Raw genomic sequence first — 13,666 nt, 5'->3', positions numbered from 1 at the left:
GAACAGTTTAGTGCAACAACGTACACCAGAGACTGTGTGACACCTCTTATTTCCTGTAGTTATATATGGTAGCATGTGCACAATGACTCACCTTTCAACAAATATCCCAGCCTGCACTGCGTGCACGATGCTGCGGAAGCGTGGCTTCTCCTCCGTCCGCCGGAGCATCAGCCCCATCTGACGCGTGAAGGTGGCGGCCAGCCAATCACGCACCTCCGACGGGACGGAGTCCGACTGGATGTCGCTGAGCTCATCTTCGGTGTCCACCAGACGCCTGTGGGACAGGTGACAGGTGGCAGGAAGTTAGACTGACCAGGTTTAAGTCCTGCAGGGGAAATTCAGCATTATTCAGGAAGATCTCACTATATAAAGAAAAAAAATACTATTTAAAGCGTTTTTGGGTAATTCGAAAAGTGCTATATAAGTCTAAGGTATTATGATTATTATTGTATGAGCTATATACTGTATGAGCACAATATACTGAGCAGCTTTATTTTCTGATTTGCTTGTATGTGTTTGTGTGTAATACACAATGAATAAAATATAATATGGGATCATTATCATCACATGTCTGACTGCAATATGTTCACCCTTTTCCTGTAGGCCTGTATGTCTGTACTTTACGTACTATATGCATTTATTTGTGTTTATTTTAAGGGGTAAGCCACATATACGTCAGCTCAAGCAGTGTACATTATTTTTTGTGTGGCGTAAACAACAACAAAAACAGTCGTCACTATGAGAACCACTGTCTGAGCATCATGAGGTAAGGGCATTGTAATTACATCAGCTTTATTACATTCAATCCGAGTGGGGCTCTGTTAGCTAACAACGTCAAGCAAATGCAATAATTCTCTCATCCATTCTGCATCTTCAATCACCGCTGAATACACAATTCTTAGGAAAGCTGAAAAGATAGATCTGCTTCAGATTATTTGATTGAAATTTTGATTGCTGTGGTGTCTCAAATAAGCATAGCACGGAGAGAGAAAAAAACAGCGGAAAGACAGAGGGAGAGAGAGAGAGAGAGAAACAGAGGAAAGAGAGAGGGGGAGAGAGAGAGATAGAAACAGACCAGTTGGTCCATTTCCTCTCTGAACACCAGGAAGCAGACCTCCTTTGGGCGGAAAAAGAGAGGGAGAGAGAGAGAGAGAGAAGCAGACCTCCTTTGGGCGGAAAGAGAGAGGGAGAGAGAGAGAGAAGCAGACCTCCTTTGGGCGGAAAGAGAGCGGGAGAGAGAGAGAGAAGCAGACCTCCTTTGGGCGAATGCTGGCAGAGTGCCTAATTGCAGCCCGTAATTAGCTGGTGCCATGGCCACGGCAGAAGAAAGCCTTACCGCGTCTCCTCGATGTACACCGACTCCAGGACCGTGGCGGCATACTCCAGGTTCTTCTTCAGGTCCACCACGGACGCCTCGCCCCTCTCTAACTGCTTCACCAGGCATCGCAACCTGCAACCAAACCAAACGCAAAAGGTCAAAGGTCAAAGGTCAGAAAGGAATTAGAGTGGTTGTCACTAGTCGTGTTGATGTACTGTAAGTGATCACTTTCCCAGTAAGTGTTCAGAAAACTTCGCTTTCTGAAATTTTTGGAACTGTTTGGAACAGATTAAGCATACGAATTCATACACAGCAACTGCAAACATCCCTGGTTATGATGCTGGTATTTCCTGAAAATGACTGAATGCCTGTGAGTTTGCCATAAATGTCATTCTGATATGTAGTGAGCATCTTTGTGGTTCAATAAACACAACCGCTCCCTCTGAAGGTTTCTTAACCTTTAAGACAAACTGAACACCATAAGTTGATCTGTCTGCCACAATCCCTTCTGAGTAATAAGAAAACTGTTTTGTAACAGCAGTCAGGGGAAAAGCATGGATCACTAAAAACCACACAAAATTCAGTGACCTTTTTGGTGAGAAAAAAACCCTTATCATTACAAATTCACCGGCACAATTTATTTCCATTGCAGCGTTAATTAAAGACGAGCTCCTGTGTGAACAGAGTTGAAATGATCTGTGGTGACCCAAGGAGCAGGGGGAAAGCGTTAACTAGATCTGATTATTCATGTGTGCGGTCATGCATACACCCGGCTGTCCGCTTCCAAAATGACCCCACTAGTCAAGCTGCCAACACACAGCCCAGCCAGATATAGGGCTGCCAATCTCACTGAGTTGAAATCCCCTTTGAAGACGCTTCTATTTCCCTGCCTGAGTGAAATCATGTACGGCTCTTTCACTGACAAAAGGGTGAACGCAGAAATGACTTCAAGTCATTTGAACAGAAAATGGGCTTCTTTCTGGAAGAGATGGCCTCAGTTGAGCAGCTTGGATACTGCACTCGGGGCAAAGTGAAAGCGGCACTTCAGTTTCGAGTCTAACAGATTAAACTGTTTGATAGAAAGATAGACAGAGGGGCCATTCTGGGGGAAGAACACCTGCCCATTCGATAGGAAATGGCTGCTTTAAGCAGAAAGGGAGAGAATAAGATTTTTTTTCATCATCCACCCACAGTAAGGCCTGAAGCTCAGGGTTAAAGGGGTAAATTGAATATGACCTGAGCTTTTGGGGATTAGAACAGACATCCTTAATGCTTAAATCTCTCTTAGAACTTTCCCTTTCTTTCTCCTGCTCACTCTGTCCCTGTCCCTAAATACCACGTCTGTTTTCTCCCACAGTATTGGTCTGGCGTCCACCACAGTTTGCATGAGAGTGTGTGTGTATTTGTCTGAATGCAAGCATGCCCGTGTGTGTGTGTGTGGTTGGGTCACACATGTGTCTGTGACTATGAGTGTGTCAGGTCACAGGGTGCCTATGTATGTATGTATGTATGTATGTATGTATGTATGTATGTATGTATGTGTGTGTGTGTGTATGTGTGTGTGTGTGTGTGTGTGTGTGTGTGTGTGTGTGTGTGTGTGTGTGAGTTTGTGTGTGTGTGTGTGTGTGTGTATGTGTGTTTGTATGTATGTATGTACTGTATGTATGTATGTATGTATGTATGTATGTGTGAGTGTGTCACTCAGAGACAGCATTGACCTCAAGGCTCTTGTTACACACACATTCATGAAGCTCCTTCTCTCTTCCTCTCTCTCTATCTGTTGACGTCTGTGGTGACGTCGTGTGGAGGTCACAGCACCATGATGATCTGGGCCAATCTGGGAGCGAACCGTTTGATGGGCTGGACTGCACCATACCATTGGGGGAGTATGGGAGAGAGAGATAGAGGGAGAGAGAGAGCCTGGCCTGCACCATACCATTGGGGGAGTATGGGAGAGAGAGAGAGAGAGAGAGAGAGAGAGAGAGGGAGAGAGAGAAGCACACATGGGGACAGGTTTGACCCACTTCCCGCCACAGCTGCTAGGGCCAAACAAGGTGCACACAAGAGGAGAGAAATGAGCTGAAGAATGAAATCGCAAATCCAGGCCTCCACGGATTTGAGCACGCTATCTATTTATAGATCATTTCCTCTCATGAGCAGGACACAGAGAGCCAGGGACAATGCAATTATGGGATGTATATTTTTTTTCACAGTTTGAGTGCTATATTTAAAGGGAGTTTCAGGTGAAGGTGAGTTCAGGTATGACTCAAACGCAGGAACAAAGTAATGGATAGCTACATACTGCTGCTTCAAAGACTAAGACAAATTATCATCCAGCATTTTTGTTGAATCTTTAATTTCATTTCGGTTAATCTTCCCCATATGCACCTTCTACATCTCTGTGAGAAAAAATATGGAGAAATTGAGCACAGACATCTATCACTTGAGCAGTAGGAGAATCTAGAGAAAATGGCCACAACTTACACCTCTCATGGAATACTGAACAGGAGTTAATCCTCTCATCTGAGAAATGCTAATCCTACAGTTTTAAAAACCTTCTATTTCCTGTTCTTATTGAAGAACCATTCACGATACTGTACTGAGAAGTGGGTGGGTGTTAAAAGGTTTTCGGGGCAAAATCCAATAGAGCATAACTCTATTTGCTACTCAATGGTTCCATTTTAAAGTTGTCGTCGCTGAATAAATACTGAATACTGAAAACACTGAAACTGGTTGGAATTCTGATGCCAGTTAGGTTCGCGTGAAGAATAGCTTAGTCCTATTTGGCATCTCTGTAGGGTGTCAGACAAGGGCAGCGTTGAGGGCTGGGGGCAGGGGGCGGGTATGGGGGTGTGTTTCTATAACAATGCATTGTTCATCCATAACAGGCCACATGATAAGGACGTGTTTTAAGCGTCCACTCTCCTGCCATGGAACTGAGGAGCCACAGGTCTCACGATCAGCTATTTCTGACCGCACACCCTCAACTGCACACACACACACACCATCAACTGCACACACACACACACGCACACACACACACCATCAACTGCTTGTGTGAGCCACATACCCTCCTTATCTCATGTAAACAATGTCTCTCTCCCTCTCTTTCGCACACACAGACACACACACACGCACACACACACAGACACACACACACACACACACACACACACACACACACACACACACACACAGACACACACACACACACACACACCCACACACTCATCACTGATATGCGGGAAGGTCAAAACACACACAAGAGCAAAAGACAACAGTGGACATCAGCAGAGGTGAATATTGTTAGTGTGATCGGTGAAGCGGCTAAAGAATGGCCAAAGGTGCCTTTGGGGAACGTCGGGCAAACATGCGATCAATTATGCCAATGGAATTCTGTTAAAGGATTAGGGCCTCCCGGAATCCTTGCTGAACGGGAATGATAAGAGGGAAAAATCAGTTAGCCACGCGGCGGATTGTCATGGTGACTACCCCGGCAGCTGACTTCTCCCTGATGGGAGCGTAAGGGCTTTTCTGACAGGCACTTAGAAAAAAGGAAGGCCCACATCAGTGTCCATCAGGATGTTCAATAAGTGTCCATTGTCAGATTTACTACTTGTTATGGAAAACAGTTTCTAGTTTGCCTAAGGGGAAATATGTTTAGTTTGGTATGTGTTTAGTGAGGGATACATTACAGACGGTATGTGATTAGTGAGGGGTACATTACAGACGTATTATATGTTTTATCATGGGCATCATCATCCCCCATAATGCATTGTGTCATGGACAGGAATTAGGATGGGATATTTTCAGGCAGTTTTTTTAAACGGAGAAAGCACACTTGCAAGAGTGGTTCAGGAGGTAGGAGTCAGCAATCGGAAGGTTGTTGGTTCGATCCCGACTCCCGCTTCCCAACCGCTCCCAATGTGCAGGTTGGCACCTTAGACAGTAGCCCATTGGTGTTTGAATGGGTAGATGTCTGAGGCATTAATATGTAAAGCGCGTTGAGTGCTCTAAGAGTGAAAAAGCGCTTTATAGATGCAGTCCACAGTCCATTTAGTTTAGGGGAGAACAGAAATAAGAAGGAGTAAGCTTGGCCTATAATTTGATTTGTTTTTAAATAATACTGTGACCAAATGAAGTGGGCAACCTCATTAAGACTCGCCAACAGACAAAATTTGTTATGGAGAATTTGCATCAGGCAGTTGTCTCTATTTGGATTTAAAAAAAATCTAGTTTAAGATGTCTTAATCCAAGCACCACCTGATCAGGTCTTCTTGCTGGGAATTATTTTCTTCTTTTCCTTCTTTTATCCAGAAATGCTTTGCTTTACTCTGGATGTCAAGGATTACCTTTTTGGGCGAGGGATTTTGAAGATATCTTTTTGTAATTCTGGGAAAGTACCATCACATCATTATTTGTTGGCCTTGCCACAAATTACCAAAATGCTCTGAAACAACAATTTTGATGGCATGATAAACAGTATTTTCTTATCCCATTTCGGTGTCTTGTCTCTCTGTTTCATATTGATTGCATTGTTTACATTTCCAGGCTTTGAAAAAAAATCTACCAAATGCACAAAAACACCTTGAATGAAACAATTTAGATGCATGGAATGTGTCTAGACTGAGATAAAAATCTACTTTGCTCAATCTAACTTTAATAGTTTTACTTTGGTTTTCCAATTACGGTTTTGTTGTCGGTCTTGCCAGAGCCCATTTTCTGTCTGTAGACTGGGTACTTTCAAAGATGATGCTCTTGAGTAAGGATTAGAAGTTCATCGCAAAAGATAAGATACGCTTTATTGATCGTCCAAAATGTGTGTGTGATTGTGTGCATACACGCATGTGGTATATGCTCTGAGCATGTGTGTATGTGTGGTGTGTTTATCTTCAATGTCTGCTCTAAGGGTGACCTGTATGTGTATCTGTCTGTGCATGTTCGACTCTCTGTATGACTGCGCCTGTGTGTGTGTGTGTGTGTGTGTGTGTGTGTGTGTGTGTGTGTGTGAGAGATGTCTTTTCGGCGTGCATCGATCAGTGAGAGTGGTGGCACTTGAGGGGTCCCTACTGGTTGCTGAGAGCCGTGGGGGGGGGGGGGGGTTCTGTACATCACTGATGAGCCTTGCTGATTGCCTTTCAGACGCCAGGAGCTTTTGTTCCCCACTCCTCACTCCCCCCCCCCCATTACCGACTCGGTGACGTCACCGCAACAGAACACACCTTACCATTGCTACCTGCCAGCCCCCCTGTCCTTGCATACAAATCATTGTTGTCCAGCGAAACCCAGCCAGCGAGTCTAGCCCGGTTTCTCTCTGTAATCTGCCAGAATGAGAACAAGATGGTAGATTAAAAGTCTGCAAGAGCCTGACCTTTGCACCACTCTCCCAAGGAAACGGAGCCGTATAATCGTATTGTTATTGAGTCGGTGACCCCCCGAGTCAATATTCACACCAAAGCAAACATGTTTGCCGACAGTTCTTGACAAATAGCACTTGCTATTAAAAGGGATAACTCCTAGATTGGAAGTATGTGTTGGGTGAACATTCATCTTCTTCCTTTAAGGTGGGTGCCTTTGCCAGCAGTGTTGGCTAAAGGGTGAACAGGTGCTGTAAGCAAACGAAAAAGAGCAAGTGCACAAAAGGATTCCAAATGAAATATACAAATGACCAATTACATAGCAGAGTTTGATCTGTTCATAATTTCTAAAAAATCCAAATAATTATAGCACCCAAAGCCCTTTCAGATAACAGCCATGTTGGAAGTGAATTTATAGTGTGGTTATATTGTGCTACTCAAAAATACTCTGGGTCTGTCTTGCAGACACACAACGGTTGTTTTGAAATCTTCAAACAGGAAAATCTTCCTCTGGTATAAGGTTCACTCGGGGCACATTGCTGGGTGTGCTAAGGTGTTTCACTGAGATACTGCCTCTTCAGAGAGCTGATAGGATGGGCTTGGCAGACACATGATCACTTGAAAGACAGGAAAATGCCATTAAGAACCATCTCATGGGGAAGATGTGAGAGATGAAGAGAGAGAGAGAGAGAGAGAGAGAGAGAGAGAGAGAGAGAGAGAGAGGGGGGAACATGCTGCACTCCACATTCTTGTTCTCCTCTCACCTCTGTGATTTGGCAAGGTCACATTTAATTCTTTCTCTCACCCTCCCTCTTCACTTTCCCCTTTCCTCCTTATCTTCCATCAGGCCCTGCACCCCCACTACACCCCCGGTCCATCCCTGCCAACCTCTCAGGCTTTCAGGCTGCCACCCTCCCTTGCTTTCTCTCTTTCTGTCTCTCTCTTTCTTTCTCTCGCCTTCTCTCCTCTTCCCTTCCCTCCCATCTTCCAATGTTTTCTCTCGGATGGCCTCTCGCAAGGTTAGCGGACACTCTGTTTCACGGAGAGCCACGAGGGAGCCGCGTGTCCCTTCACACTCTGATGCCCCGCAGCAAGACAAAACACAACTCTGTCACCCAAACTTTATCCCCTCTCTCTCTTCCTCTCTCTTTCTCTCCCTCATGCTTTCTCTCTCTCTTCCTCATCTCTCTCCCTCTTCCTCTCTTCCTTACTCTGTCTCTTTCCCTCTCTCACACACACGCTTTCTTTCTCCCATCTATCCCTCTTCCTCTCTCTTTCTCTTCCTAATGCTTTCCCTTTCTCTCTTCCTCTCTCTTTCTCTCTCTCACACACACGCCTTCTTTCTCCTCTCTCTCCCTCTTCCTCTCTTTTCCTCTTCCTCACTCTCTCTCTTTCTCTCTCTCTCACACATAGACTCTCTCTCTCTCTCTCTCTATCTCTCTCTCTCGGTCTGTCTGCTCTAAAGTAAGATTTAGCAGCGCTACCAGATGGGCTGATTGCGATGCTAGCATTTTTGTTCAGGGCCATGCATCATACTGCTGTCATCAGTGTTTATGGGTAAACATGTTGGCAGATTAGTTATGATGAAAATCTAACTGGATGACAAAAAGACTTGTGTCATCCAGTCATGCCGCAAATGAAGAGGAAATGTGGCCTCTTCACAAAGATGTTCGCCCCGCACCGAAGCAGGGGAGCGAGGAAGAACTTTTTCAGAGCAGGGGTTGATTAGTGTTTGACACAGTAGCGTCCTCTGCAAATGGAATGCAATCACGGAAATGTCAGACCCTTAGTGCACTCGATGTAATCTGGCTGCAGTGCTCATTCTGGATTTGACATGTATACTTGTAGCATGGGGGGGGGGAACTGTGCTTGCATGCCTTGTCCTCTGTAAGTCTTGTCGACGACATTGCGGTGCTGTTTTGCTGACTGAGCGGCGTCCATTTTTAGCGACCTTGTGAGGTTCTGTTTTGGGGGTGGGGTGGGGTGGGGAGGGGTGGAGCTTTTGGGCTCAGAGGAAGTGCCCACCTCACCTCACCTCTCCTGGCGCAGCGTTCCTGTGGCCGTGAGGAAGGTGGCAAGCGATGGCACGGGCCCAGGGGAATGCGTCAGACGCTTGGCACCGGCAGGACGGGGACATATGTGGCAGCAGGAGGGGGGCACCGTGAATGTCTTCCTGCCCCACTGAGGTTCGCCGACGTGAGGGCACGCTGGGTGGAGAGAGCATGCGGCGCTGACGGGATGTTGGCACAGCGAGGGGCACAGGGGTTAAATCTAAAAGCCGCAGCCCCTTACTGGATTTGTGCCCACCCCACCACTTCACACACACGCACGCACACACACACACACACAATTACCGGTCCTATTGAGATGCCCGGTGGGACACAAAGCTAAATTAGACCCAAGAACGATGATTTTGTAGGGACAAGACGTTCGTCCAGGACAGACCTCACGCCATCCGTGTCCTCGATGCCTCATCTCATTCCATTCAACCCCCCTGATCTGCACTCAGAACGCGAGCAAGAGGACGAATAAACAGCCAATTCCCTCCAATTTGGCTCCCCCACGGTCAGCCCGGCTGGCTCAGATGGAGAGATAGGAGGTGATGTTTGGCCCTGCAGATTTCTCAAGGACGAAAAGGTGGAGGAAAAAAAACCCCAGAAGAGGCTGCTATCTTCTCTCTCACTGCCTGACAGATGTAGGCCACAGGTAGCAGGTGGATGACGCCAAACTACGGCTCTGTGCTACCTGCGGCTCTCTCAGCTGCCACGCATCTCAGCCATCAGGACTCTCAGCACTGACGACTGCACTCTATTAGAGGCTTCCTTTTGAAATCCACTGGAGCATTGGTGCAGGGTGGGGGGGGGGAGGAGGGAAACTCTGAACGGGAGGCACGCGTGAGCGAGTGTCTCTGTCCGTCAGAAGTCTAAATGGGCATCTGTGACGAGGCGGCAGGGTGAAAGTGGCCGTGGCGTAAACTCTTTAATCTCAGCCCTAAGAGGAGGCCTAACTGGTGCCGTAATCCCTTCAGACTCCTGCCTAATTGGATTCTGGGAGAATTACTCTTGGCGCGTGTGGTGTGGAAAAAGAAAAAAAAGTGTGGGAATTGACGAGAGGGGCGCCACTCGCATGATCTCTTCCTCCTCCTCTCCTGTCTGACTGAAAGCCTTAGATAGATCTGATCAATGTTTGTGATGGACGAAGGAGGATGTCCGCGGCTCAACTCCCACTTGTCTCTCTCTCACTCTCGCACTCCATCTCCACCGTCCATCTGGCCACCGCAGACTTTGCAGTTTCGAGTGGATTTCCCGACTTTGAGTGACATAGATCCTCAATGCGGTATCATCCCAGAAATCCCAGAAATCCCCCACCCCCCCCCCCCTTCCCATCTCCAACCTTATCAGTGGCTGGATTCCCAACTCCTGTTTGATGTACGAGAGAGGCACAGACGCCGAGCTTGCAGGAGGAGCAGCCATTATTCACCGGCTTGTATATACAGAGGCATAACAAGGCCTGCTCTCCCTGATTCATTTAACCACTCAATTAGTGAGATAATAAGATGATGGATGCAGAGAGAGAGAGAGAGAGAAAGAGAGAGAGAGAGAAGGAGCGGGAAGGAGTGAGAGAGAGAGACAAAGAGAGAGAGATAGAGAGAGAGATCCTGTGAGGACCAGAAGGAAAATAGAAGCGAGGTTTGGTGAGAGAGAGAGAGAGAGAGATTATATGACAGAATGAGAAAGGGAGGGTGAGAGAGAAGGAGTGATAAGGACAGTGAGAGGGAGTGAAAGAAGGATAGAAGGATAGCAGGATACCAATAGAGAACAAGCTCTCTGCATCACTCTTTTCCACGTATTTGCAGTCTTAATGAACTTGTTAATGTCATTGTGACAACATTCATTAATGATGAAGGACAAAGAGGGAGATTATGCACTACTCTCTCTCTCTCTCTTTCTCTCGCTCTCTCTCTCTCCCCCCTCTCTCTCTCTCCCCACTCTCTCTCTCTCTTTCTCTCTCTCTCATGATCCTACTGTCACAAACCAAATACAAACACACAAACAAACAAACAAACAAACCCTCCTTAATCGTGGGGAGGGAAAGCTTCCTATGGCCGAGATGCCTGCTGTATGTTAAGTCTTGGCTGGAAATCCCAGAACAATGGACTTGAGACATGTAATACACTAACCCCAAGGCTTATCTGCTGGCTTAGAGTGCATTAACTCACAGCCTCTCGATCCTGCACCACACACACGCTCTGCCTAATCCTCTCACATTAGGGTGAAAAGCAAACGCACACACTTGCGTGTGTGTGCACGCATACACACACATACACAAATGCTCAGGGATACACATGCATATACAAACCTGCATACACACATTCACACTGTAATGTACACACACACATTTGCACACCCACATATATGTACCAGACTCACATACACTCACAGATGCCCCCCAAAACACTCAATCACTGAATCACTTCACTAGAAAATGCATACAGACTGCAAACAAGCAACTGCACAAACTGCCCAAGCTCATGGCTTGTTTTCTCTCGTTTGACGGACACCCTGAAAGCTGAGTTCTCTGAGTCTCTGATTGGTTGATGGCCAAGGCTCACTGACAAACTTCAGAGGATAATATTTTTGAAATGCTGCCCTCACTGTTCAATGAGCCTGGCTTACAGAGGCCCACCGAGACATTGGGTCCACATTAGGAGATGCTTTTGAGCACATTTATGCTTTTGAGCACATTTAGGCTTTTGAGAAAATTTTTATGATATAAAGAACATATTGCAGCTTTAATTACACTACTATACTACTGCATACTAGACATTCGCAATCTAATTCATAATACATTTTTCAATATTATAGGCTCAGATGTAAGGCATATATAAGATATTGCGAAAATTATATATTAAACAAATAGGCTTTTGTGAGCTGTTCTGATCATACTTGGGGGAATATGTTAGTGTTTAAATAGTTGTTTCCTGGTGTGGTGAGGGGGTGTTTATCTGTGAACACCAGAGTTAAATGCCATCTCTGAATGCCAGTCATTGTTCACTGAGGCATCAAGGGGGCACATCTGGTTCGGCACAGCTGCTCGCTGGTATTCCGCACTCGACAAACACAGACACACACACACACACACACACACACACACACACAAAGCGGGGTGAAAGGTAGAGAAAGAGAAAGAAGAATGGGCCTCATTCTCGAACATTTTCTGAAGTTTCTTCTGTAATGTTTTCTTATGGACTTCGGAAGACCATCGTAAGAAAAGACCTCCACCTGATTAATGAACACCTGTTGTGTTCTTACGCAGCCGAAGTGTTCTCAGCTGTGCTCCCCCGAATGAGGATTCTTAAATTGAAAGCTTGTTCTCGTGCACCTGGATTTGCATACATACACGCCCCGCCATCTCCTTATAAGGGCACGCAACCGTAGTGACATGTGCAGTCAGAATTGACCGAATCCACGCGAAAGCAACTCAAAAGCGACAGTCATGTCAAAGCGGAAAGCGAGCACTGGTCGAGTAAACGCAGACCTAACTTCACCCGTGCAGAGGTGGAGGTACTGTTGCAGAATGTAGATGTGTCCATTCTATTCCACTATGGCTATATCCACGCGATTGAGTTTAGTGCTTATTTATGTATTCACTTACATTTGCAGTGTTCGTGTAGTGCTTTTATTTATTTTAGGACATCACATGACTATAAATGAGAAACGTAATTGTTTATGATACAAATATTCTCGTAATTATTGTTATTATAATTATTTAAATCCAAGGATGTCTGTAGCGTTGATGTGAACGCAATCACCAACGATTTCTCACAAATTCAGCCCTTAACCCTTCTAACATGGAGCGGCCCCGTGGGGCATCTGGTGTTTTTTTGAGGAATTGCATTAAAGAAAACTCTGGGTGACTTAAGACTGCTATTTCGCCTTTTGAAATTCTTCTGAAGTTCAGAACGAATCCCAGATGAGAAAACTTTCATGAATGCCGACTGTGAGAGAGTAAGAGAGACAGAAAGAGAGAAAGATAAAAGGAATGGGATGAAATGGAGAGAGAGAAGAAAGACCCTGAGAGATGAAGAGACAAAGAGAGGGAGACAGTCAAGGATCGAGAGGCGCTCACGTCGATTTACACAGTGTCACGATTTACACAGTGTCACGATTTACACAGTGTCATGATTTACACAGTGTCACGATCTACACAGTGTCATGATTTACACAGTGTCACGATTTACACAGTGTAGAAGCCGCCTCCTAATTTGCTAACATGTTTTTTCCCCCTCTTTTGCAGAGGATAATCTTTGAAAACATGCCGCTGGCTTGCAACGGAGAGATTACAGGAGATGGCGCTTACACGACCGCGGCCAGGGAAGGGGATGAGTCGGGCCGACTGGATCATTTCCTCCGTGTTCACAACTCTGTTCCCTGCTGAGTGGGAGGTGCTGGGGGTCGGGGGCGGCTCCATCTACCCAGATGTGTGGCTCACAACCAACCTTAGCATCCCACCTCAAGGCTGACACTCGGATTTTGATTGAGTTGGTCTGGAGTGTTTTGATAGCACGCCTGTGTGTGTCTGTGTGTGTGTGTGTGTGTGTCCTTGTGTGTGTGTGTGTGTAAAGGAGAGGAGTGTGTTGGATCATGCTTTTGGAACTTTTCCACTAGTTACATTTGACCAGGCGAGGATAATCACATACCCTGAGAGGATAACCAGCACTATCTGTTGTCCTGTTCTGCTTAGTGCACAGCGTACCTCGCCTTGACAACATACCATTACATTTCATTAAAGGGAATCCTTTAAAGAAAATCCCTCTCCAAATCCCAACAGTATCCTGGCTGATTTTTTTAAGTCGTGTTGTGGGATTTTGGCTTTAAAAAAGTCCATTTGGATCTACGTAAGCTATTGGGTTTGATTAGGAAAAAAATGCAGTCCCATGCTGAATCCTCACTGACGTCCATGGCTCAGAACCATTGGCCTCCACCTTTAT

At 45.9% G+C, this 13,666-nt stretch overlaps 1 protein-coding gene across 4 annotated transcripts in view; it reads right to left on the bottom strand.

Moving 5' to 3' along the window:
• The window catches only part of LOC105910890 (calcium/calmodulin-dependent 3',5'-cyclic nucleotide phosphodiesterase 1A-like), a 64,240-nt gene that overhangs the window by 19,414 nt on the left and 31,160 nt on the right, over positions 1 to 13,666 (bottom strand). For all 4 annotated transcript variants that reach the window (XM_031583545.2, XM_031583546.2, XM_031583544.2 and 1 more), the window contains exons 3-4: positions 1,337 to 1,450; positions 92 to 274 (exon numbers count right to left, since the gene is read on the bottom strand). In XM_031583545.2, coding sequence (XP_031439405.1) covers positions 92 to 274; positions 1,337 to 1,450 — 297 coding nt within the window. The remainder of the gene's footprint in view (positions 1 to 91; positions 275 to 1,336; positions 1,451 to 13,666) is intronic.

This window comes from Clupea harengus, chromosome 17 (genome assembly GCF_900700415.2).
Source record: "Clupea harengus chromosome 17, Ch_v2.0.2, whole genome shotgun sequence".
In the NCBI taxonomy this organism is placed as follows: Eukaryota; Metazoa; Chordata; class Actinopteri; order Clupeiformes; family Clupeidae; genus Clupea; species Clupea harengus.
Note: the sequence above shows the minus strand (reverse complement) of the source record. Positions and strands in the feature narration are given on the sequence as shown.